The sequence below is a fragment of the Triplophysa dalaica genome, chromosome 19 (genome assembly GCF_015846415.1).
Source record: "Triplophysa dalaica isolate WHDGS20190420 chromosome 19, ASM1584641v1, whole genome shotgun sequence".
In the NCBI taxonomy this organism is placed as follows: Eukaryota; Metazoa; Chordata; class Actinopteri; order Cypriniformes; family Nemacheilidae; genus Triplophysa; species Triplophysa dalaica.
The window spans coordinates 12,566,335-12,593,628 of record NC_079560.1 but is presented as its reverse complement, the minus strand read 5'-3'; the positions used below and the strand labels follow the sequence as shown (position 1 = coordinate 12,593,628).

The 27,294-nt window shown below is 36.3% G+C and overlaps 1 protein-coding gene across 1 annotated transcript; it reads left to right on the top strand.

Moving 5' to 3' along the window:
* The first annotated feature begins 1,532 nt into the window (after window positions 1–1,532).
* On the top strand, window positions 1,533–25,585 carry rgs14b (regulator of G protein signaling 14b). The gene is made up of 19 exons (XM_056730179.1): window positions 1,533–1,653; window positions 2,279–2,300; window positions 4,861–5,030; window positions 6,799–6,891; window positions 7,410–7,553; window positions 9,515–9,706; window positions 10,289–10,385; window positions 10,523–10,563; window positions 11,155–11,346; window positions 11,878–11,954; window positions 12,089–12,215; window positions 13,010–13,085; window positions 13,399–13,448; window positions 14,724–14,826; window positions 14,914–16,120; window positions 21,557–21,649; window positions 21,778–21,855; window positions 24,586–24,642; window positions 24,800–25,585. The coding sequence occupies exons 1-15, from the start codon at window positions 1,609–1,611 to the stop codon at window positions 15,168–15,170; spliced, it is 1,686 nt and encodes a 561-aa protein (XP_056586157.1). The 5' UTR covers window positions 1,533–1,608; the 3' UTR covers window positions 15,171–16,120; window positions 21,557–21,649; window positions 21,778–21,855; window positions 24,586–24,642; window positions 24,800–25,585.
* Window positions 25,586–27,294: the final 1,709 nt, after the last annotated feature.

The following is a 27,294-nucleotide window of genomic DNA, read 5'->3' as shown; positions in this document are numbered from 1 at the left end:
TTTCTGCCAGCCCATTTTCTGGCCCTCGCTTTGAAAATCCACACATTTCAACAGTTTGAGGAGGCACATGCTACTTGAAGGAACATGGAGGAGGTCCAGTCTCAGATCCATCTGTGTCAGTCATTCAAAGTTCCTCTGAGGTTTCTGAGGACTCTCGGGCCGGTGTGTACGTCAGTGCGTTTTCCCTCTCACTGACTTTTATACCCTGCAGTGTTGTGTTTTATGGTGTTTACATAGTGACACATTGTTTCTGTGAGGCTTGAACTTCCAATGTAGATGTTGTATTACCTCACTGGTCTCCAGCACACAGCCAGCATCAGCTATCATCATGGAGACCTCTGTCCACTCCACGGAAAAGGTACTAGTTTTCCTCTTCTTACCCGGTACTTGTATATTGTGATACCAAATGATCATTGACTGTAAAGTAAAGCCTTTATAATGTAAGTTTGTCATTTCCTCATACTACGACATAACATTATGAATCATAATGATGTTTGTATGATGTGTGGGCTTTTATCAGAGGATGTTGAGTTTTCAAGAAATTACAAGAGGCTTTTCGAACCTCGCCCGACGTAACTCTTTACGAAGATCTCTTGGGAGACACAACACCCTGTCAGACAGCAACCCACACACCCTCAATAAGGTAAAACCTTTGACTAATTTGAGAAGAGCCCTCATGTCATGAACTTCCTATTCTCTCAACAGTCGCTAAGCACATTACGTTGCCAAGCTAGCCATTAGTTAAAACTGAGGTAATGACTTTTAAATGTCGGGTTGAAACGTCTCCAAATTTGATTGTTATGAAGGGGAAGTATTTTTCATCCAAAAAAATTCTGTCATCATGTACTTACTCTCTCGTCTCTTCAAACCTGTATGACTTTCTTTTTTCTGTAAAACACAAAAGAAGATTTTTTTGAAGAATGCTTGTGACCAAACAATGGTGGTACTCGTTGACTTACATTGGTTTCGTGTGCATACAATAGAAGTCAATGGGTTCGGCCATTGTTTAGTTCTTTAAAATATCTTCATAAAGTCATACAGGTTTGAAGTGACATCCGGGTAAGTCAATGATGACAGAATTTTCATTTTCGGGTGAAATATCCCTTTAATGATTTCGATCAGCAGAAGTGCAGTTACAGTATTTTGATCACGACGGCTTGAGCGATGATGTTGTCAAATAGCATTTCCCCATATATGCTTGCCTTCTCACACAATACCTGAATCTGTATATTTGTGTCCCAGTGTTATTCAAATTACAACTAGATTCAAGAAAATCTACATTTTTAGTTTTGTTTGAGGCCAAGACATCATTGACCTTCAATGACTTCCAACACTCAATGCCACACTGTGTCATTCTTTTTACGCAAATGACTTTGTTATGAAAGAATGGAAGATCTGCCGCCATGGCTTCACTGTGAAAAGTACTAAAAGAAAAAAATGAGCCTTGTCTGAAACGTGCCCACGCTTCCTCTTGCGGCATGTTACCATGGTAAGACTTCCTGTTCGAGCAGGAAGTTATATTGTGTTTAGAGCACGGCTCATACACACATGAGAAACGACTCGCTCATTCGCTTATTAATATTCTGAGGTACATGTGATTGTAAGGATATGTCTTTGAAGGGGAATTACATTGGAGTATCCAATGGACCTATGGTATGTATAAAGGCACCTGTTGTTCATTTGTGTGTGTGTGTATGTTTTGTATTATATGACAGCATTGCCACAGATATCAACTGAATATGGAAATTGCTTAAAATACGGCTGGCAAATGTGGCCTCGGTTGATAACAACGGGCTTGACAACATTTTATTCTCCCACAAGAAGACCTAAAATACTGTCAGAAGACAAGTTCTTGTGACTTGTGAATTAAGGCGGAACTGTTATCTTTTTCACCACTTCTGCTTGATTTCTGGCAGCATTTTAGACATAAATCCCATGACATTATCCTCCCGGGAATGAGACGAGAACAATAATATCAGCTAAAATGCAATTGGAGTCAAAAAGAGCAGCCATTTTATCCCAGACTTCAATTGTGTGTCACATTTTGAAGCTTGTGCTGTCTTTATCTCTCTCTGTTGCTTGTGTCTGCTTCATTCAACTGAGGGCACTGAATCAAACCAGGCTTATTTGCCGTAAAAATGTGCTTTAACTGAGTTTTCCAATAGCGATGTTGACTGTACCCTGTGATCCAACATTCATATCTTTGATTAGTGCGATTTAATACATCTAATCCATCAAATTACAGCTCTGATTGATGTCATTTCATTTTCACCCACAGACGCTGGCTGTTTCTGATGGAGGTGAGTTATGAATTAATAATCATACTTTTAGAGAGTGGCAGGAAGATGAATGATGTGTTCCTCTGTGTTACATCTTCAAAGGCACAAGGGGGATTTTTTTTATTATTGATTTTTTTAGTATATTTTATCCATGTGGCTGATCGACGCAGTCGCACACAAGAGCTCATCACTTTATTACTGACCTGTTTAGATCATTTTTTTGGGGCAGCAAGGTGTAACTTCAATAATTTCCTCTTTTTTGTAAGTGTCATTCTGAGAGCCCAGAGAAAAAAAGACCGGTAGGCAGACAGACCGTCAGAGGTGGAAGTCACGTGGCTGCTCAGAATTTATGACTGCATAAGACAAACATTAGAAGCGCCTGTGATGTGCATGTGATGCAAATCATTCATAAAGTGAAACTGTAGTCCAAAGCAGGGAAATTCCTCCGCTGCGTACATCTATGCCACAAAACAAGTGATATTTGTAGTATCGGAAGTGAGAAGTGAGTTTATTTTCACAGTGTTATGTGAAGTGAATTTAAGACATGCTTTGGCACTTTCCATGAATAGTGTACAACGTAAGGACGTAATAAAAATGATATAGGTTCAAAGAAATGTCTTAATAAAATTGGAAACAGATTGCGAGTGTGACCTATAGTAAGCTCTGCTTAGGGGTTAGATCGGAAAGGGTCCAAATCAAGATTGCATTAGTTTGTATAATAAACAGGGCTGCCAACTGTCACGCAATTGACTGTTTTCTCACGCCACTCATCCATTTTCTCACGCAGGGTCGCACCCGCCATTTTTTTGTGTTGCGTTTAATAAAATTCATATCTAAAAGCCTGTATATTGGTGATGCAAACTTTCCTCATCAGCAGTTTATCAGTGGACCTCAATGTCAAAATAACGTGGCCATTGACCAATCAAATGTAAGAAGGCGGGAGTTACTGCTTACAGAGAGATTGTGGTGACAAATAAAATTAAAGACGACAGTTAAGTTTCTCGTTCAACACACGACGTAAATTGCTTAAAAATCAATATTTTACAACAATAGACATGTTATGCGATTAGATCCACTGATGCAAACTACAATACACCGCTTTAAATGGAAAATATGTCATTTATGTGATCATTATCAGTGTGACGAGACAAGAGATAGTAACAGAGCCGTTTTCAGCAGTTTATTATGGATACGATTTGGAATAAATGTACATATTAAACTGTATGGCTTTGAAAGTCTGTTGTGGTAAGCCTAAACAAATGAAAGAATTATTTGCAGATGCATTAATTCTATATTCTAATAGACAAACACTTTTTCATTTTTTGTCAATTTCTTTATTAGTTGACAAGATCAAATGTCTAGAGTCTTTATAAGAGAAATCCACATCTGCGTCTCAATTCGAAGGCTGTGTTTGACATCGCCAATAGCTCTGTGGTTAGTGTGCCGATATATAGTGACAATGCAATTGCGACCCATCCTGAGTAGGATTCCCGTCTCAGGTTTCTTTTGCAGGTACAGCTCGCCTGTCTCTATCCAATGGTTTCCTCTACGTTCTCCACTGTCCTTTCAAAATTAAAGGCAAAAAAGCTCCTAAAATGTATCTTATGACAATCACCATACTTCTACTGCAAGGTTTTGTGTTTTGTTTAAAACTTTCCGCCATCCTCTTCTCTCTGCAGTTCCTCTATAACATAACCCCCCAGCCCAAAAAATCTCCCTCCAAGCTGAACTGAAAAGTTGGCAGCCCTGGTTATTAAATGTGTTTAAAACAACATTCTTTTTACATGTTATCTATAGGGGTGTAACAATATGTTAATGTATCACAGATATTAATACCAAAAAAATGCTTTACGTATAAAATAATATAAATACTGCTTCTAAACGGTCCGTGTTATGCTCTGTAAAAAAGAACAGAAAATTTGATGGTCATTCATTTTTCATTACTTTATTTGATTAATGTACAAACATTTGCTTTAATGCTAAAACACAATTCAATGCAAAATTTACGATACATGTAAAACAACTGTATAAAAAAAGTAAAAAAAATCCTTCATTGCAATACAATATATTGTGCCCTTACAGATTTTTTAAATCTTGGCATTTAGCTTTCTTAATTCCCTTATTAACCTTATTAATTTGTTAGAAAGACCTAGAGATCCAACTGAATTGTTGTCAATTCTTAAACAAAACAAAAATATTCTTGTTTGGGATTTTTTTATAGTGTTGTTAATTAATTAATTAAACTTTGTACATTTTGTCCAGGGAATCATGATACAATCATGAAACCCACATCGTATCATATATATACATGTATATATTGTACATATATGTATTCTAGTGAGCTGAGTATACTATCACACCTTCTTGTATAACATATACTATAATAGTTAGTTAATAGATAAGTAAGTAAAGGGTTGTCAAACAATTAATTGTTATTAATCACATTCAGATTAAAAGTCTGTGTTAACATAATATTATATATTACATTTGGCCTAGTTTTAGGTTTTATAAAGATAATTTCAGTAGATATAAATTCACCAACCCAGGTTCAACACTTACCTCTCTGTTTCATGCGTGTCAGAGCTGAACGTGCTGGAGATAGATGAGCGAGCAGGGACGCAGTACTCCAGCAGTAACTCCAGTTTGCCCACTGTACCCACTGAAGGAGCCAGAGGAGTGGGCCAGGTGGCCAGCTGGGCTGTTAGCTTTGAGAGGCTGCTGGAAGACCCTATAGGCATTCGCTATTTCACAGTGAGTCAACAAACACCGTTAATACAATCACAAAAGTGAGCATTTTGGTACAGATTTCCAGAATGAAGAGACATCTGGATGCAAAGGTTTATTTCACTAATGGTTCTTTAGATGCTTTGAATAGATTTTATATCACTTGACTATGATTTTTTTCGATATTATAACAACATTGTACAAATGCATGTCATAATTTGTAGAAAAATTGAACAGACGATGGATAGTATAAATATAAATAGTAAGAACATGATTCTATCACTCTTGTTCAAAATAGGATGTCACAAAATAAAATAAATCCTGTAAAAAGGGATTTTTTGGCAGCTGGGGTATTAGAAAAAACGTAAAATAATGTTTTTTTTTTCTTGTAAAATTACACGCTTTCCCTGTTTTTCTTGTAAATTTGCAGTCTTTCACTGTAATGTTACACTTTGGACGGTATTTTAAAATACACAAAAAATCTGTAAAAAAAACTGTAAAATTTCGCAATATTTTAAAGTTTTTTTACATTATCTGTGGAAAATCTGTAAAAAGAAATAGCAGAAAAATTATATTTTTTACAGTATGGTATTCACATAAACTATATTACAAACCTTAATTATTAATATTGTGTTAATACCACATGACAATATTGTGACTTATTCAGCACTTAAGTTTCCGTCTTAAAAGTCATAATGGTTAAAAACTCTCTCTCTCGTTGCCATCATACACCTGTATTCATTGGCCAAAATATGAAAAAATACAAATTAAACAAAATTATAATTTACATAAATAAATTCATATAAAAAATAAATTTGACTGAGTTTTATTTATATGTTTAAAAACACATTGCAATAGATATCATGATAATATAATGTTCTCTTAATCTTTTGGTCATAATGAAAGAGTGGAAATATGATATTGTGCAGCTCCAGCTTGAAATTATTTGCTCAGGCCAGAGATGGATTTTCCGTGATACTGTATGATGTGAAAATGGGTTTGTTTTTTTAAGTTATTGTGGCGAAGTCATAAGTAAAGTGCTGCAATGCTGTTTTCATCTGTTACCTCTTGAGGAAATCCTCACATCACGCAAGTTACGTTACCTTTTAGGACTAGTTGTTGTAACCTCATCAAAGAAAGTGGTTATCAAATATTTAATATAGGGTATAGGGAATTGCACGCAACGTATTTTTTTTAAATGTTGTTTTATATGACCCGCTCAACCTGCCCCCCAAATAAAGAGACGATTTCTTTACCCGCCCCAACCTGAACTGCGGGTAATAAGACAACTCGAGGATCACTATCGCACATGATATAACTCTGGCATTTATTTATTATTTAATGCATTTATTGACTTCTTAACAAACAGAGTGCTGCCATGTTGCTTGGCTCTATAAGGTAACACTTTTAGAACCTAGTTTCACATTTGTTTACCTACCACGCACTTCAAGTCATTCAACCTCGGTTCATTGTGAAATTTGTATAATAAGAAAAATGCGGTGAGGTGAAAACATCCCAAAGCATGAGTCAAGTAATCATATGCAAATGAGGAGGTGTGGAGATCTTAGCAAGGCTAAAGCTGTGGGTTGCTATTAGAGGTTAGAACCATTCGGTATTTTGTGTTGAGGTGAAAGAACTTTGAGGTCTCAGCTCTCCTGGTTCAGTGATTATATTGTTTCGTTTTCAATAATGATAGAGCTGATGGTGGCCCAGCTAGTAGAAAATGACCCCTGTATTTAGTGTCTATAAAACACTTAACTATTAAAAATGTGAACATGATTTATATTCATTACAGGCATTCCTGAAATCTGAGGTCAGTGCTGAGAACATCTTATTCTGGTTGGCTTGCGAGAAGTACCGCAAGATACCTGCCCACCAAACTGAACAGGTGAGACACACATGATGATGACTTTCTCATTGTTATTTAAGGATTATTCTTAAAAGAAAAGTCTTTTTATTTTGTGGAACATAAAAGCAGACTTTTAAAGAGCACCTGTGTAGTTCTTTGTAGTTTTTAGTGACCTCAAACTGTCAAGCTTCAGACAGGACAGCACTGGCGCATGCATTTTAAGTCTAGCTTTGTAAGAAGAACAATAATTAAGGCATGTTTCAATTTTTTATTAAATTATTAAATTAATTCATTACGCAGCTCTCAAATAAAACATGGCCTCCGAGGCACAAGGCAGGCATGACATCAACTGTTAACAATTGACCTTTGTTTAAAAAAAAATCCCCACCGTTTTCCACTGAAATATATCAAGATATGGATTTAAAAACACATGAGAACGAGTAAATGATTGTGCTGTCATTTATCAGTGTGTGTGTTTTGCATTAGTACTAATTAATACTATAAATGATTGTGTTATATGATGTGTTGGCATAAAACAATGTCTTTTCTTACCATAGTTGAGAAGAGAGGCTCTCTTGATTTACAACAGCTTCCTGTCCAGCACTGCAACCTCTCCCATTAACATAGATGACAGGGTACGAGTAGAGGAGAGAGATGTACGAAACCCACATCCTGATATCTTTGAAAAGGCCCAACAACAGGTATGTGACGTCAGGCCAAATTGAGTTTTTCAAAATAAATTTGGTCTAATACAAAAAATCTTTCCTTTTCGTTATTTACTCATTCTGATGTCGTACAGAAAACCCCAAAACAAGAATCATAAAAGCAATAAATACTTAGTCTTTCAACACTGTAAAATCTGATTAGTTGATCTTCCTTAAAAAAAGCATGCAAACCGATTGCCTTAAAAAACTAAGTAAAGTGAAATGGTATTGTTCAGTTCAAGTAACCATAAAAATTTGTTCAGATGTACTCTTGACTTAGTGTGGAGTACTCAGAATTAACTATTATTACCAATTTAAGTATTTCCATTGGATTTATTGCACTGTAAACCCGGACAAGTTTGCATTACTAAATTTTGAATACTGTATAGCTAAATTAAATTTTACTACAGTTTAAATATTTCATTTATCCATCATTGGAGTAAAAGTTCACCAAATTAATATCTTTATTTCACAAAAATATTGTTAAAAAAATGCATAAATCAAACACCTTGACTTTTGCAACATAAAATGAGCAAGAGGAGACTGATCTCAGACCTGTATGCACAGACTATGCTCATTGGTAAAAAGCATATGAGCTTCGCAGACCATAATCACATGCACCTATATTCTAAACAGTGGTAACCACAAAACGGAAAAATATGTCAAACTTTTCTAAATATCTAAGAGAAGTGAACATTAAACACTATCAAGTCTTTAAGTTTATTAAAAACATATAAAATAATCATATTTTAAAAAATGTACTCTCCTAATGCAGTCTGGTGCAAAGCATGCTGGGAATCTTTCCTGCATTCAGGCAGGATCTGCTCTTAATTGCTCCGCTTGCCGCTACTTGCTTGATTTAAGTAAAATATACTAAAGGCGAAAAGTAAGTTGTTTTATTTCCCCTGCAAGTAATCGTAACTTAATAAAAACTAGTAAAATGTATACATTTTGACAACTGAGTAAAGTTAACAAATAATTTGTAAGTAAGGACAATAATTAGATTGTACAGTGAAGGCGAAAATTATAGGATTCTGTGAGTAACACTAGAGATTCATATGGGGGCTCTTGGGGATTTTTTTTCCACCATAGATGCATAAATACAATATTAAAAAAGTGTTCTCAATGCCCACAAGTCTGACAGGTCTCAAGACAGTACTGAACTGGATTTACACGTTCTAGGGTAGTTTGCACCCGAATTGGTTCAACGCTTGGAAATTATTCATAATTTATTCGCTTGAGTATATCAGCCTGATTTTATAAGCGATACCGTTATGGCCGATAATATATTGGCCACTTCATGGATAAAAGCTAGAAATCCTATTTTGATGTGCCAGCCTGCGTTTCCCCAATTTTTAGCTCTTGTGAGAAATGAACCAAAATTTAGGCTGCATTTCGAGTAAATATGGGATTCAGTGGAGAATAACATTGAACCCTGCACTAATGCATGTCAATGCATCTAAATCACAAACTACTAACTCTCCCTCAACACTGTTGTACATGAGATGAGCAAAACTCAACGAAGCCATCCTCGCAGCAAGAGAGCACTATCTAAAGTGTCTGTTCCCATTCATTTCAAATGCTTTCAGCCCTGAGAACAAAACAGCAAATCAACAGAGTTAAATTCTTACATCACACCAATGCATGGCTTTTTTGGATGCTATTGTGCCGCGTAAACCAGCATGGCAATTTATTTCATTAGGGACCATAAGCTAAGGAGAAATGCAATGAATCCAGGTGAAGTTTAAGAGCGCAATACATGCTTCTTAGTGAATTCTTCATCAGAAGTGACAAACAGGCTTTTGTTGTGTCTTACGTAGAGAGGCAAACCAATTTTGTTAAAAAACAGACAGAGACCACGGCTCAATTATCCTACAAATAGCAATCAAATCCAAAGCCCATCTTAAGGCTCCCTCTTGAGCAGAAGTGTCCTCACCTCTCCTTTCTTTTCCCCCTAGATCTTCAAACTGATGAAGTTTGACAGTTATACTCGCTTCGTGCGCTCACAGCTCTATCAGAGCTGCATGCTGGCTAATGTGGAGGGCAGACCTCTACCAGGACCCGACTCTCGTGGCAAACTCCTCACTTCGGCCAAACACACCAGCACTTCACCCAAAGAGCAAGTCAAAGCTGACAGCAGAAACAAAGAGGTACGGTGCTTATGAACTATGAAGAGGTTCATTCTAACACTGTGGGATCTTGTTTGATGGTGAAATGGAGATTTTTGAGAGATGTGTCCCAAATCGCGCATTTGTGCCCTATTCCATGCCATTTGTAGTATAAATAGTGTGTAGTGCATTTACATTGAACATTTAAAAAAAAGAACATTGAAAAAAAGAAGTGCACTTTTCAACCAAAAATATGAAGTGTGGAACTGTGGAAACTTCATGCATTCAACGGTAACAGTTTAGCTCATGAAGCGGAAGGGAGGCGGGGCTATAGTATGGTTCTTGAGCAAAACTCTCCTGCAGACTGATTAGGCTTCAATCTGATGCTGACAAAATTGATGACGGGCAAAACAGATGAAAATTACATTAAATTTACATTGTGCAAATTGATTTTTATTGACTTTCCATTTGGGATGATACTACCCTTCTAAAATCACGCACTAGATGGTTGAGTGCATAGGGAATAGTTTAAGTGCATAGTGAATAGTATGTCATTTCAGACACAACTATGGACTAGGGCTTGCCACCTGCATTAATGTAAATTTCAAATGGATTGTTTTCCAGTGGTTAAAGGTCAAGCCAAGTACAGGAGAGGCTGATGATGTGGTAGAGAGGAGGAAGGCCAAGGACAAACGCAAAGAGAAGAGAGAATCTTGGGGAGGTGATGTTATGATGTCAGAATACAAACCTTAACATGAGACTTTAATGAATTAAAGTGAGCTCAATGTAATTATATTTTTACAAATAATTGAATGCAATGTAATGAATGTGCTTTTCTCTGTTCTTCTGCAATTCCAGAACCATCTTTCAGCTCCAAGACGGCACTGAGGAGTTCAGAGGTAACTTTTTGTAAAGTCAGTCTATATGGGCATTATACTTAAAACATATCCTAAAGGGATAGTTCAACTCTAAAATAACATTTCTGTCATTGTTTGTCCACACTCGTGACATTCAAAACCTGTATGGGACTCTTTCTTCTATGGAACACAAATTAAGATATTTTGAGAAATGTCTGTCTTTTGTCCATACACTAGAAACCAATGGGTTCAGAGTAGTTTGGTTACCAACGTTCTTCAAAATATCTTCTTTTGAGTCCTGCAAAGGAAAAGAAAATCTTCGGTTTGGAATGACATGAGAGTTTAGGAATGATGGACGAATGTTTGATCTTGGGTGAATTGTCTCTTCAATAGAGATTATCAGTTTGAGTAGAAATTCGCTTTCAAGTAGTTTTGATCAACAAACAATATTCATAAAACGATACAAATTGTTTGGTTCAAATTACAAAGTTCAGTATTAACAACAACAGACCTCATTTCACTGAAAATTGCTATTCTTAAAATCCAGATGAAATTTCAATGGGAACATGTGGTAAATAGGACTTCTGTGTTGACATCACTACTGAACATCTCTATAAATATCTTTTATTACAGGCTGAGAAATTAGTGGCACGTTCTGCGGAAGGAAAGGCGGATAAGTACTGCTGTGTCTTCCTGCCTGACGGCACGGCCTCTCTGACCCCAGCCCGACCCGGTCTCACCGTCCGTGACATGCTCACCGGCGTGTGTGAGAAAAGAGGTCTTCCTCTGTCAGACATCATCATCTACTTACATGGCAAAGATAAAGTAAGAACCGCAAATTCTTGACATAGATCCTGATAAATATGACATATCAGACTGAAATCTGTTTCAATTCGAAAAACTTTCTACGTGTGGTTTTAAAACCCAGTTAAATTTTTGTTAACGTGTTTCTATCAAATAGTTGAAGTAGTTATTTGCGTCATTCAGGATGTGACATGTTCATATCAAAGCGCATTCGAGTCTACAGCTGCGTCTGAATTTACTCATTTACAAGTAAATAGGACATTCACTATGAATGGCAAATGACGGAGTGGCTTCAGATGCAGCATATGGATGAATGTGTAAATACAGTAATGGCTCTCAAAATATTCCCAATTTCTATCTTAGACAGCTACACTTGTGTTTGTCGGCATGATGCTGTTGCCTAAGTTGTTGCCATAGCAACAGATAGATGTACCAGATATAGGGAGTACTGAACAAATCCAATTGCATCACATGCATGAAAAACAAAAATCATATTTAAGTGCAGTGCAATATTTCTTGGTCTTTATATCTCTTTCATGTTTTTCTTTTTAGCAACCACTATCTTTGGATCAGGACAGTTTTGTACTGAAGGACCAGCAGGTGTTTTTGGAACTGAGGGTAACTTTTACGTGAGTATTGTGCACACAAATAGCCTTTTCTCTTAATAACACTTTAAATGGTGTTGCGTGTAAACATTCTGTTTAAATTGGCTGTTTTTCGTCAGGCGTGAACGTGTGCATGTGTGTTTGTGTTTCTTGTACAGGGTTAAGGTAGCATTTACAGGTAAGACCATGGCCGTTGTTGTAAAGTCCAATAAGATGCTGCAGGACGCCCTTGCTGCAATGCTTAACAAATACCGCCTCAGGCCGCAGGACGCCACCGTTACCATGGTGAGTGATGGTCTGGAGCGACTGGAACACATGCTTTATTTTGTTCTTTGTTAAAAGTGAACATTTTGACCCTTTTTGATGGACCGCAAGCTGTACGCAGAGATTTGATGTCTCTGTTACTCCGGTTATTAAATTCCAACTCAAAAAGTAGGACAGTGACATTATTGAACAAAGCATTTCATTTCTTTATGCTCCGAAGAAACACGAAAACCTCAATTTGTTTGATAATCTCAAAGATAAAATCTATAGGATATAGTATTACTAAGTAGTAAATGCGTATAGTACCAGTTTTTTAAAGGTCCAGTGTGTTATTTTCTGGAGGATCCATTGACAGAGATGCAAAATAATCTACATACCTATGTGTTCAGAGGTGTATAAAGACCTTACACAATGAAGCGTTGTGTTTTTATTGCCTTAGAATGAGCTATTTCTATCTACATACACCCTGGGGTCCCCTTACACGGAATTTGTCATGTTTCATATACAGTTTCTCCTTCGGCAAAGAAGCAAAAATGTGACAATATCTATAACATTTGAACTGTAATTGCAATTACTGTCGCAATTAATCAAATGTGTTTATTGTTATTTCTGTGACATCACCTTGAGTAGCTCCGCCCACTGTGAAATCTCATTAGTCCCAAATCCTAGTTACCTTCTGTAACTGTATGGTAAAAATTAAATATCTTGTTATTTTCTCAGTTATATTTCTTCAGAATTATGGGCAAAAACACATAGGTTAGAACATTGTGTTGTTGCCAGTTGCACATGCACTCAGTGTCTTCTTTTCTTTTTAGGGTGGGAGTGGACACATAATTAGTATGAACACCCCTGTCACATTTCTGGCCAATAAGACACTAATTCTTAATAAAGGTATGGATATCTTCTCATGGTTTTCTTTAACTTTTACAATCCGACATCTGTAGCAATTATTTTAAATGTATTGTATTTAGTCTTTGTATTTCCCCATTCCCATCAATGTTCAAATTCAATCTGTGAAATGATTTGTTCTCTGATCCTCTTTAGTCATGTATTTGTGTTATTTTGGTCCTGTCACTGTTCCTTGCAGCATTAAACCTCTCACACTCTTGACTGAATTCTGAGCCACTGTAACCTGTTGCATAACAACTTTGGGTTTTATGTGATAAAGTATGTATTTATAATATGTATTTTTATTGTGTTACAGCTGTGGATGAAACCAACAACTCAAAGAGTCTCCCACCTTCTTCAGTACAGGTGAGTCTGAATCTGTTGCCCAGCAGAACTCATTAGTTTTGTTCCGAAACCTATGATCTGTCCGACTAGACTGTATTTTAAGGATTCATTTTGAGTCGAATGCTCGACTTGAAGCCTTTTCCAGAAGGTGGACAGCATAATTATTTTTCCTTAGAGGAAGCATGCTTTTAGACAGGCATTGCATGCATTCTTAGTGGAGAAAGCAATCCCAGAATGCACTGCAAATGTCAATTATAAATATGTTTACAGTAGGGTTGTCACAATATCGGATTTTCACTTCACGGTGGCAAAATTATTCACTTTGACTAGATTTTCACAGTATCTATTTAAATGTTTTTAAATGAGTTAATAATGCTATCAGTTAAATCGTCTTTCTAGTTTTTTTCATCTTTTTTGAGTGGAAGGATTAGAGAGAGAGGCTCTTAAAGGAACAGTTGTATATGATATAAAAATTAAATTAAATTTTAAACAAAATAAAAATGATATCATCATTTACACATCCTCAAGTTGTTCCAAAGCTATAAATGTCTTTTTTCTGACGAACACAGAGGAAGTTATTTGGAAGAATGCTTGTAACCAAACAGTTTTTCGCAACCATTGACAACCATAAGAGGAAAACGACATTGTTAGTAATGCCCCAGAACTTTTTGCTTTCCTACATTCTTCAAAATATCTGCTTTGTGTTCAACAGAACAAAAACATTTATAAAGCAATTTTCCCTACTATGGTAGTCAATGGTGGCCAAGATCTGTTTGGTCACAAGCATTCATCCAAATGTGTTGTGTTGATCAGAACACAGAAACTTATGCAGATTTGGAACAATTGGTGGAGAGCAAATGATATTGTAATTTTCATTTTTGGTTGAACTGTTCCTTTGAGGCCACTGAATTACACCTGTATGCAACGAATATAATATTGACATGGTTCAATATCACGGTTATCGTCAGTACCAGTATATTGAAACATCCCTAGGTTACATTTTTGTTGAAAAAAGAATATAAAATGAATAATATCATTTTCAGCCAATATTTGTGTGTGCTATATTTGAGTAGGTTTCTCGAAATATCATGTTAGTTTAGCGACAGTGTAACACCAGTTGTGAGTTTTCACTGCCTTTCGCACGAACTGCCGTTTCATGTGTCAGGTGTCAAGTTTTCATAAAGCTCCATATAGGCAGTAGACAGCAGGGATCCTCACTAGGTTCACTTGTACATTTTCTTTCCCTCATTTTAATGTCATTCCCTGTGGTTTAACCTGTTATAAATCCGTCACCAGGACCGGAGAGGTGCTGTGGATGCAAACATGTTCCCTACAGGACTTCCCAGATCAAGTGGCAGACAGAAGAACCCTGGACTGAGGAGAACCTATGACATGGAAGGTAAACTTTATTCTGCTTGATAACCTTATATCAGTACCCAGTGTGTCTACTCCAGCACAATGTTATATGTAAACGTGGGATTTTCAGGTTTAGTGGAGTTGATGAACCGAGCCCAGTGCTGCAGCGCTGATGATCAGAGAGGCCTCCTGAAGAAAGAACATCTGATGTTACCTCAGTTTCTCCAGTTACCCCTGGAGGAGCCTGAGGAGACAGAGACTAGCAGATCACTGGACGACTCTTGTTCTAATATGAGCTCTCTCGAAATGGATTCTCCTGCTGTTCCAAAGTCATCAGACCCACCTCAGAGCGACTGTTCAAACCCAGCTCGAGAAACTGTGGTGTGAGCTGAACTTATGACTCAATGGACACTGTTTGCTTCAATACTCATTCACACTGGAATTCAGATTAGATGAAATATGTTTCAATGTGTGACAGTGGTGGTCTTAAACGGACACTCGTCATTCAGACTTAATAAGGAAATGCAAAGAAACATTGTTTACATTCGATGAAACTCGATGTTGTTTTCCGGCTGCTTGTATTTATTATCGAATCTCCTCAAACAATACATTGTATGTATTTTCATGAAGACGTTGCTTAGTGCTGTTAAGATAACATAATTGAAATGTCAATCACGAAAATGGAAAGATTATGATGTTGTTTCTATTTGGAATGACTTGCACTAATAATCCTTGCTCATTAGGTCCAGTAATGTATATTAAAAAACATACATAATAAGATATATTGAAAAATAATACTCTTTCACAATTTCTCTCTAAGCTTCTCTCTTAGTTCTGCTTCAACCGCCTTGAGGGTAAACAAAGAAAGAAGAAACCAAACCAAGACGAACACGCTCACTTAATGCAAGCTATTCTTAGGAAAGTCCTTGCCGGGGATTCTTTGCACTAAATATTTATGCTTTCTGAAAAGTCAGCGTGGAGAAGTAATGAGCTGGCTTTAGAACCAGACTAGGATGACCAGCACTCGAGATGAGACACAGGGAGAAAGTAAGAGAGAGCGAGAGTGTGAGAGGAAATGGAAGGCTGATAGACAGAGAGCGATAGAGATAGAGAGAGAGAGAGAATGGGAGAGATGAGTGAAAGGGAGGGAGGGAGGAGAATCTGCAAGGTGATGATTCTGCCATATATCACTGAGCAGCTCTTCGTAAGGATACGATTGTTACAGTTCTAGCTGGTTTGCAAAGGTTCATTTTAAATTGTTTTAAAGCAGAACCGCGCCAGCACAACTCTGAGTGTCCTCAATGAGTATACACTGAAAATACAACAGGTTTTAAAAGGTAAGACCGCTTTAACAACTTCAATGTCTAATAGCGCTTTTGTGTTGTAGATATTTATTACAGGACAAGCACCTTCAAGTTCATGTATTTTTTTCATGATTCAGTTTTGTGTGAGATGCTTTCCTTTTAACCCTTTGTGTGTGTGTGTGTGTGTATGTAGAATAGTTGAATGTGACATTCACTTCACCAATACGTACTCAATATGTTGGTTCCTATAATATTGGTCAAACACCACACTCATATTCTGTAGTGTAAGAGTTTATTTCAATTAGTAGAGATACGTATATATTCAAATAAGATTTATTTTCTATAAAAATGCCAATATAGAAGTAAGTCAAAGTAAGTGTTTGATGTTATCTGATAACATTATTTGATTAAGTTTTTCAATGTTTTTCTTTTATATGCTATCTCATATTTCACTCTCAAAATGTTGGGTTATTTTAATCCATCATTGGGTCAAAAATGGACAAAAGGGTCAAATTAACCAGAAACTCTTTGCTTTATATTTGACCCAACAGTTGGGATAAAACAACCCAGCGTAGGGCAATTTATAACCGAGTTGTTGGGTTTGACCATTTTTGACCCAATGCTGAGTTGATATAAAACAACGTTTTTTTAGGGGGGGTGCATAAATGCATCAAAATATCAACACTTGCCATTCTAAACCCCCAGGACTATTAGCACAATGACTAAAAGATAAAACTCAAGATAAAATGAGTCACATAAAACTCATTTCCTGTGATCTATTCGACTGTGAGAAAACTCAAGCGTCTTCCCAAAGTCACCAAAATGACTTATCTTTAATACGTTTCATTTCCTTCAGCGCACATGTTCAAACTTAATCTAAGATAGATCAATTTGAGATGAATCAGACTGTTGAATTGACTTGAAATTGAAATGACTCAAGCTAAAAGACAGAAAATACAAGAAAGTGTATCACTGTAAATGATTCAAAACATCACAATGGTTTAGTCAAGCAACTGGAATGAGTCAAGGTATCATTTACCATCACTGATTTGAATAAACTCAACAGGCTGTTTATGTGGCCCGTTCTTAACGTTCTTCTGCACACTGCACAAAGTTTTCAGTAGCTATTGAATGCTGAAAAATCTCATTTGAGACTGGGGTCCCTGTTATCTAAACCCACCCTGGAGGGACACCGCCCGTCACATTCCTTCCTTCATCTGTCAAGCTCCTGGTTGTTGCCATGGTAATACTGTCTGATGATGAAGTCGGGAGAGCTGAAGAGTCCTTATTGGTCCTCGTCCTGGTTGGGATTTTGAGTGGGTGCCTCTGTGTCATGCTCTTCTTTGTACATTAAACAATGGATTATGACCCAAGCTACTACTAAACTTGCAAGACTGAATTTGGAGTTCATTTGAATCTCTTTTTAAAACTCTTCCCCCACTCTATTTATCTATGTATAAATCTTACTATCTCGCCCTCATAGTCTATCTTCTGACAGAAAATACACACGCAACACACGCACACACTCTTTTCGTGTGAAGGATGGAGGTTTGATGAGTCACTGTCTGCTGTCTTCTGTGTGCTGACATTTTCACTCAGCTCACATCTGAGGTCACGCTCACCTCATGCTTCTCTCTTATAATGTCTAGGGGAAGCTCACACAGCAAAAAAATATATGAATATTTTGTATGTTTATATGTATTTGTATAAAAGAATCTACTAAATTAATAAATGAATTCTGTATAAAATGTATGGTGTAGTTAACGTCAGACTTAAAGAAGTGGTTGTTCGCATGGTTTCACTAGATGTTAAATAAGTCTCTGGTGTCCCCAGAGTGTGTTTGTGAAGTTTTACCAAAAATACCATGCGCTACATGCCCACTTCTGCATGTGAGGAGAAACGCGCTGTTTTGGTGTGTGTGTCTCTTTAAATGCAAGAGAGCTGCTAGTCTCCGCCCCCTTTTCAGCAGAAAACGTGCTGTGTGAGCCTGTGCTTCCAGAAACAAAACAATAAAGTATGGATACATAAAGCGAATGAGAAACAAGTTCTCATCTTTGAACACCAAACACATTGTTTTCGATAAGCACACCTGTTACCCCCGGGGCCATTATCGAAGCTCCTCCGGTCCCTGTTGGGAGAGAGAACCGCGTCGCGTGTTTACAAACCAATCACACAGTTTTCTGAAGTGAGGATAATCAAGATAAAATTATCGCTATTTCTCTAAATCAAATTAGCGTTACACAGAACAATCCCGTCGAATGTGTTTACAAGCCACACACATTGCTTTCTAATAGTGAATGGACAAAAGTGTCCCTGAGGTTTTACTTAAAAAATACCGGTACTAACAATGTCTTTATTTGCACCTTTGCCTCGTTCGGTGTGGATGATTTCCATTGAAAACTAAACAAATCCATCGCTCTCTTGTCTCCCGTAAGGCTGGGAACATTGTTCTGTGCAGCCAACAACACAACAGTTCATAAGCTTTGCTACATTTTCAATCGTGTTGGAACTTCACACATGTGAAAACAACAATGGCGGCAGCGCAATGGGTGGACACGTTCAGAACAAGGGGCGGAAATATTATAATAAGAACGACTACTTACGTCAGTAAGAGCGCTTGCAGAGATAGGGTCACTGATAAATAATTTATAACAAACACTGCAATAATCCATAAAATAAAAATGATTTCATAGTGACTTTAAAGATATCAGTCCTCCCCTATTGAGCTATAGGTCTTGAACTCGTATGACCAAACTAGCTGACTGAATGTGAAATATGGCCACTGTGAGGGACGACTTTGGTTTTGTCGCGGCCACACTAAATGTTTCCATTCCGTTGACCATTCATACACATGCAAATGCATTTGATCAGAAATGCAAGATCCTGCAAAAGAATTATTAAAAATCACATTTTGCTGCCTTGTAAAGATCAAGTTTGGTGAACTCTGACCTGTGAGTTCATATACAATGTGTGACCAAAAGAAGATTATTTAGCCATGGTGTGACCTTTTCCGTTGAAATGCTATAATAATAAAATTGCACAATAGTTTTTTTTTTTAAATACAGCTTTAAAATTATATAAAAAAAGCCAAATTTGTTAATGATGTGTAAATTGAAAAGTTCATGTGGTTCTTTATAAACATTTTTTTCTGGCTGCTACCCATGGCTCTACATAGCAATTTCACATTCTGAAAGTCTAGTTTGGCTGTGGAATTAATAGCACTTTTGATAATAGTGAGTTCGGTTTGATTGGATAAGAGTTTTAATATTGATTATTGAAATTGTATTAAATGCAAGTTTAAAGTTCGTTTTTAGCATAATTTGGTGATGTTTTAATAATAGTTTAACGGAAGCATAAACACGTGTTGAAATGTGACAAAGTCCCAAAATGTGCTTATATTTAATGAGTGATTATCAATTAGTAACTAATTATTGTGTATTACAAATGATAAAGTGCATGTCTACTTTACAGTACCCACAGATAAGGTAGTGGACATTCATTCCTCCTTGAATTTTCTTTATTTAAAATAATTGAAAGCTAGTTCTTTCATTTCAAGCTCACTGGTCAGTATTTGTGCTCTTCTGTACTTTTTTTGTACAATTTTTATGACTCATTTCAGTTACGTGAAGGACTAAGCGAAGCACAGTGCAAAGAGACATGTATTCAGCCTAGGCTTTGCTCGCAGAAGCCAGATATTATTAAAGGAAAAGCGTTTATGCTGTCAAGGTTCTGAACAGTCAATGACAATGTAGGTTTAAACTTGCTGAGTTACATAAACATAATTTGAAGCTGTGTGCACTCAAGGACAACATTCATAAATTTAGCCAATATCAATATTTCCACATAAGCAATTTCAGATATGATGAGTGCAGGAAGAAAAAGACCTTAGTTGGTCTAGGCATATTTCTGCTTCAGAAATCTTTAGTGCTGAAATGATATAGTGGCTGGAGAATGTTTGAGTTGAATAACACAGAGACGATGCGCTCATAATTGCTTTCCCTGGAATGAACGATGTTGAGCATCATTGAATATTTGGACAAAATCTAATACGAGCCAATTTTCCCAGAAGCACAAAGGCATCTGCCAGAAGAATGTTACTGTGGATAGGTCTCACTTTTGACTAAATATATCTTGATTCAAATGGTTATTTGTTCATCAACAATGGTAAAATCATCTGCCATTTCTTTAGATATACTTTAATAAGGATTATTTTAAGCTCTTCTCTGTGTAACTTGGACACTGTTTGTTATAATAATTAAGATTTCTTACGGAATTTCTTTTCCAGGAAAAGATAAAATTGGTCAAAAAAATTCACCAAATATTGCATTAAATGAAGCCCTGACGCAATAGCAAGGGACCAAAATATTGTAGCTGTCCTTCTGAAATCTTGTACCTCCATAATACTTTTTTTGTTGCCACAAATCATTCTTTTTATTCACCCTTTCTGGTTATGAAAATATTTGACCAGAACAAGTATTACAACTGCTTCTCAACTTCGACAACACACTATGTAATCATTTTAATAGTATAGTGTTTTTCCCATTTCTTGAAAAACAGCAAATTTGGACATACAAGGTTTTGGAAGAACATTGACGATACCATAGAGACACAGCTGTAGTGGTCTCTTTTGGCTCAAGCTAGTAACTTAACATCAAGGAAACACTTAGAAGTACATTATATTTATGCATTTGCCAGACACATTTATCCAAAGCAACTTACAGTGCAACATATATCTTTGTCATTAAAGTTACGGGAACTTAAATCGTTAGAACCAACAGATGGGCTAAAACCATTTGTGTTTTAAAACTAATTTACAGAATTTGTACTTATTTAATACTTAATACTTATATTCATCAGTCATAAAGTCATATGTTCATAAGTCATTCGGTTTCCTGAAATGGTTTGAATTACTCTAACTTGTTGGGTTTAAGTCATGTAAAAAAATTACACTGCTAATGCAATGCTCTACCACTTGTGTATACCACTATAGTATGAGCTATAACCTGACAACTACCCTAAAATTGTGCAACTTTTGTGCATACAAGCACGGTTATAAAAATGCTAAAGTTGAGTTGTTCTGGGGATATTAAGATTCAGGATTTAGGAGTTTCAAGGAAGCAACATCCTGCATTTGAAATGTGCTTTCCGTGCTTCTCTTCACCTCACGGATCATGTCTAAATCTCAGCTATACGCCTACCTTTTCACAGGATGCCCGCCAGGAGCAATCTGTAATCATTTTGTTCAGATACGAATTTCCCACAGAGACATGGCACAAAGGAGTGGTGAAAACAACCCATCTTTCTTACAAAGACCCTTTCTTTACTGAGCGGACAGTAATGTTTGAGGACAAATTAGCGATTCATTTCAACATATTTTCTCATGAACCAACGGAAATATAGTCTGAAATTAATATGCCCTTTTCATCTTGTTAATTCAAACAAATGAATGTGTTTGATTTCTTCCTTTAGGGAACCGATAGCATTGACGGATCGCTGTACATCGCCTAAAAACAAAGCGGATTTACCTTCTCAAGCTGAGATATGGAGAACACAGAGAATAAAGTGAGTGAGGCTAAACCAACAGCCCAACGAAGCCTAAAATAATCATAGAATACAGTATAATCCTAATACAAAAACTGTATATTTCAGTGATGTATGCAGAATATTAAACTTAAAGTTATTACCTCAAGGTATCCACCATCTCGCCACAGAAACAGACGGTAAAGAACCGGTCCAAGTCGACAGACGAAGTACAGCAAGCCAAAAAGGTAATAATGTTCATTGTCTGTAACAGATGGAATATACTCTTAGCCCCGCGGCAACCATGTCTGTGTTCGACTGGGGGTGTGCTAAGACACCCAAAAATGAAAATTCTTTCATCATTTATTCACACTCAAACCTGTATGATTTTTTTCTGCAGAACAAAAAAGAAGATATTTTGAAGAATGTATAGTTTAGTTTAAGTTTATTTATTTGTAAAGCACTTTTATAGAACAGACATGTTCACCAACGTGCTGTACAGACATAATAAAAAGTACTACAAGTAACAAGGGTATTATATTATGTATATAAAATACAAATACAAAATTACATTTGCAGCCAATACACGTCCACTGTAAAACTTTGCTGTAATTTCGCAGCAGGCTCGCCAGTAACTTACTGTAGATTTAATGTACTATTTTGTTTTATGCATGAACTTACCTAGTTTATATCTTTTTCTTTCATAAAATAATACTAAATATCTTGAGTCACTTTTCTTGTTATGTACTTTCCTGTAGCTCGGCGGTAAGAGCATTGCGCTAACAACGCAAGGTTGAAGGTTAGATACTAGGGGAATGCATATAGCTAAGTTTAAATGTATAGGATACTGCAATGTACGTTTTTTTGGGGATAAAAGTGTCTGCCAAATGCATAAATGTAAATGTATGTGGGGTAAATGTATCGAAATTTAAGAAGTTTTTCATATTTTTACAGAAAATAAGAGGAAGATGCTTAGGAAGAATGTCATTTTTTGCAGTGTTGCTGTACTAATGCCAGTCTCTTCTTGCTCATTTTGTGTTTTAATTTTGATTTTGAAGTAATTGAGAACAGTACCAATTGGAAAGTATATTAAGTAATAATTAAATCTACAGTAAGTTACAGGCAAACCTGCTGCAAAAACTACAGCAAAGTTTTACAGTGTATGTATAAAAGCCACTCTCATACTGTATTAAATGCAAGACAATAAAAAAGTTCAAGTTGGGTTTTAAAAACTGAAAGAATTTGAGCCTGCCTGACATGCAAAGGCAAATTATTCCAGAGTTTTTGCGCCGCCACCACAAAGGCACGGTCATGTGAGAGATTTTTAGGAGCTAAACCGCTCAGTGCCTTGAAAACCAAAATTAAAATCTAAAAATCAATTCTAAAGCGAACAGGTAGCCAGTGGAGGGCGGCAAATATCGGTGTGATGTGTCCTTGTTTACGCGTTCCCGTTAATAGTCGGGCAGCAGCATTTTGTACCCTCTGCAGACGTGTGAGGGAAGCATCACCAATACCCACATAAAGGCTTTTGCAATAGTCAAGTCGGGTCGATATAAAAGCATGAATAACTCTCTCAAAATCGTTAAAAGACAAAAAAGACTTGCCTTAACTGTGAAAACTAGATTTAATAACTAAATGAACCTGCTTGTCCAGTTTGAAGTCGCTGTCCAATAGTGCTGTGCAGAGATTTAAAACCAGACACATTTAAACACTTCATGTAGCCCATGTAGATCTAAAAAGGATTGCGATTGCTTACAAACAACTTTCTCCAATAATTTTGAAAGAAACGGTAGTTTTGAGATAGGTCTAAAATTGGCAAGAACTGCTTCCAAGGAAGAAAGAAACCCTGGCTCGAATTGATTAAAAACAGCAGAACACATGGGAGTAGATTATGTGTCATTAGAAAGATGAGAAATGTTTGCTCCATCTTATTAATGAAAAAATGAAAAAAACTTGCACGATCCTGGAGGAGACTCAAAGCAGTTTGGTTGAGGGGTGTTCACAGCAGCATTTAATGTATTGAACAAGGTGCAAGGATTCTGAGAATTAGGAGAGATAATATCTGAAAAATACTCATTCAGCTATGATCGTTTTTTGATATTTAAGCAGGCTTCCTTTTAAAATGTCAGATGATATCTGCAATCCGTTTTTTTCCACTGGCGTTCAGCTCTCCTGTACTCATGTCTCGCGGCACGAGTAATATCATTTAGCCATGGTTAGGTCTTTGGTTTAGCACACACAGTTCTAGATGGAGCAACATTGTCGAATGTATTTTCACAGGTAGATACGAACAATGAGGTCAACTCCTCAGTATCGTGACTCGGTTCCAAACTTGAAAAGGAGTAAAACGACAGACATTGACTATTGAATTGCAACGTAATCGGCAATGTTGGTGACCTAACAACGGTGGTACCCATTGACTTGCATTGGTTTTGTCTCCATATTATGGAAGCGAATGGGTACCGCCGTTGTTTGGTTACCAACATTCTTTGAAATATCTTCTCTTGTGTTCTGCGGACAAGAGGCTGAGTAAATGATGACAGAATGAAACTTTTTGGCGAACTATCACTTTAAAGACTACATATTTTAGTACAACATATATCAAATTGAATGAATACCTATTGAAAGATCTTTCAGTCACTTCAACAAAACTTTTCTGATTAATGTTTAAGAGTATTATTATTTTTCACCACGAATACTGTTTCATAACTTGCATTTTGACTCATTCCTTTTCAGCTCCTTTTTACGTCTTGTGTAATGTATCTAATGCTGATTCTGACCAAAGCAATCCATCTTCTCTGTGTGCTTATATTCACATCTCTTGTGCTTCAATAGGGCCAAGTTTAAAATGTGATTTACTTTATAAAACATTTCTACAGCTGTCCAGCACCATCTAGTGATGTGGTCAAAAATGTGTGTCTATGTGTGTGTGTTCAGAAATCCTATTAATGGAAGTTGTGTCTGCCCTTCTGCCACAGGCCTTTCACACCCCACAGAAATCTCTTCCAGCCAAACCAGAAACTGAGAAGCTAGAGGTAAACACAAAATAATAGATTATGGGCAGCTTTTGAAGAATTCTTTGAACAAATGCGATCATAGAATATAGCATCTTTTAGAGCAGTATTTTTTTCATGTATTTTTAATGCTGTTTTATGTATTTGATGACTATCTAATGATTTGTATATTTGATAGGAGACTGCTGAACTGAACACTTCATCGCAGGTGTTCAAATGATTGTTGGACGCAAACTTGGGGGCTTTGAGACTTAAACAGATCAACAGGACTTATGGGTAAAAATAAGAGTATGACTCAGTGTGTCTGTTTATACCATTGTGACTCAGTTTAACAGTGTAGTCATTTGGAACACTACCAACAATAAACATGTGTAGCTTCCTAATTTGTTTGAGTCTGATAATGCATAAAAAATAATCAAATGAAGAACTGGATATCACAATGAAAATGTCTGTATTGCATATGTTAATATTATTATATATAATATAACATATATATTAAATATAAATGTCTATTCTATTCCATTCAATTTCCAGTTCTGAGCACCAAATCAGCTTTGTGTTTCTAGTGTTTGAAAGATGCTGAGTGTTCACACCATGAGATTTAATAAATTCTGCTTATTTGGCACTCAATTCTGGGGCTCGGATCTTTACTTCTGAACCTCCATTGTCATGTCACCACATTCCTGGAATTGATTGATCCTGAAGGGCAGCTACCTACAGCTCCAGCCCTGAGCAGAGAGCAGGGCACCAGGTTAGAGAATTTCAGTGCCAGGAAATAATTGCACAGGGTGACGCTTCACACGAGGAAATGAATCAATTCTGTCAACCCGTTGTTCATGGGTGGGCATGTTTGCCAGCTTGCCAGGGTATAAATTACGCAATTTTTATTGAGTTCACACTGTTGAAGCTGTATGATTATTTTGTATTTCTGACTTTGTGATAAATAAAATTAATGATCAACATCTGGGGCCTCATGTACATAGACTTGTGTTGATGCCATGCTAAAACATTGGGCGGACAAACTCACATCAGACATGAAGTTGGCGTGGAGGAACACACATTCTCACAAATGAGTTTGAAACCTGGCGTACGCAAAGTTTTTGTGTGTACACGGCGTTGATGCATGAGGCCTCTGGAGAGCGTAAATCAGTTATGGACATAAAGATTAAACATAAGCATTGTTATGCTACTGTTAATTTAGCAAAAAATCCAATGCAAATAAATTAATAAAATATTTCTTCATAATTAGTTTTGTCTTGTCTAACATTAATATTTTTATACACAACGAGAAGCAGCTATTAGATGTAGAACCACGCATTTGCTAAGTAAATAAGGGTTTGTTTAAAACATGCCTAAAACAATAAAAAACACAACTGTGGAAATATGTGTGTGCAAATAATTCAGTAAATATCAGTAAATAATAAAAGTAAACATCACAAAAATAAACAGCCATATTAACTTAAAATACAAAAATAATAATACAAAAAATTGTTGAGATATAGAGAAAATTTGATAAAAATCCAACGGTTAATTTTTCTAAAATGTACATATTCAAAAGCATTTATTGAAAATAAATTAGTATTTAATTAACCAATTAAATTTTTAATGTTCACTTAATAGTTTTGGTGAATTCTAATAGAAATATTTTAGGTAATCAGATTTACTTTTTTTTACTTACATTTAATCAATTCAATTTTAGAGTTCATACATGGATTTGTGTATTAATATGACGCCTTGAATTTCCTATGCAAATAAATTTCAAGGATAACAACAGGACACGGCTCCTGTTAGGTCATCTCATTTCTGAGGGGTCTCTTATTCCATCACATTTGAGCTGGGTGATGTTGTAGGTATGGATGCGGCTCTCTGTGGGTTTGGATACAGCCCTCTCAGATTCATTAGTATTCATCGGTTAGGACATGGGGTCTAAGTCAGCACATGTTATTCATTAGATTGTGTGGTATTAAAGCAGAGAGTTATCATGTTCCTGATGATTAAAATCGTCACCTCGATGCATCCAACTATGAATCTACAGATCAGTATCCATATGAAAGACAAGTACCAAAAGAGATCTCTTTAATCTCAATTGTCTCTTCAATATAGCAATGAGAGCCAGAAGCAATCTTCTGCTTCTTAGACTTCTTTCGCTTAAGAAACAGACGACAGACATTTTTTATTGTCTCAATGTATATTTAGATTTGCTCGGACACCAAATGGGATCAAAAGCCAAATTTTTCATATTAACCTATATCCTTTTTTATCTAACATTCCGGAATCAAATGATCTGATATCATGCACATTCATTTTATTGCTTTATAATCCTTGTTCTTAAAACAAAATCCTCTCTTATGATTATTGTATATCTTGATTAAGTAAGTAATTTGTGCATTTTGCACACTTCATGTATGCAATATTCTGTTTGATATTTAAATAGTTAAATTGAAAATATGTTTAACCAACTATTAATCAATGTCTTGAAGAAATCTCACCACTTGGTGTCCCACTGTCCATTCCTTGACCCTTCAGATTCACAGTATTAAGATTTTAAGCAGTGCATATCAAAGTAATCTGTCACGGCTAAATATTCTGCACGCTTGAAATCATTTTAGGCTTTTGGGAAATTTGAGTAAATTTTTTCATTTATTTTAGAAATAGGATGTGAACGGAAGAAAG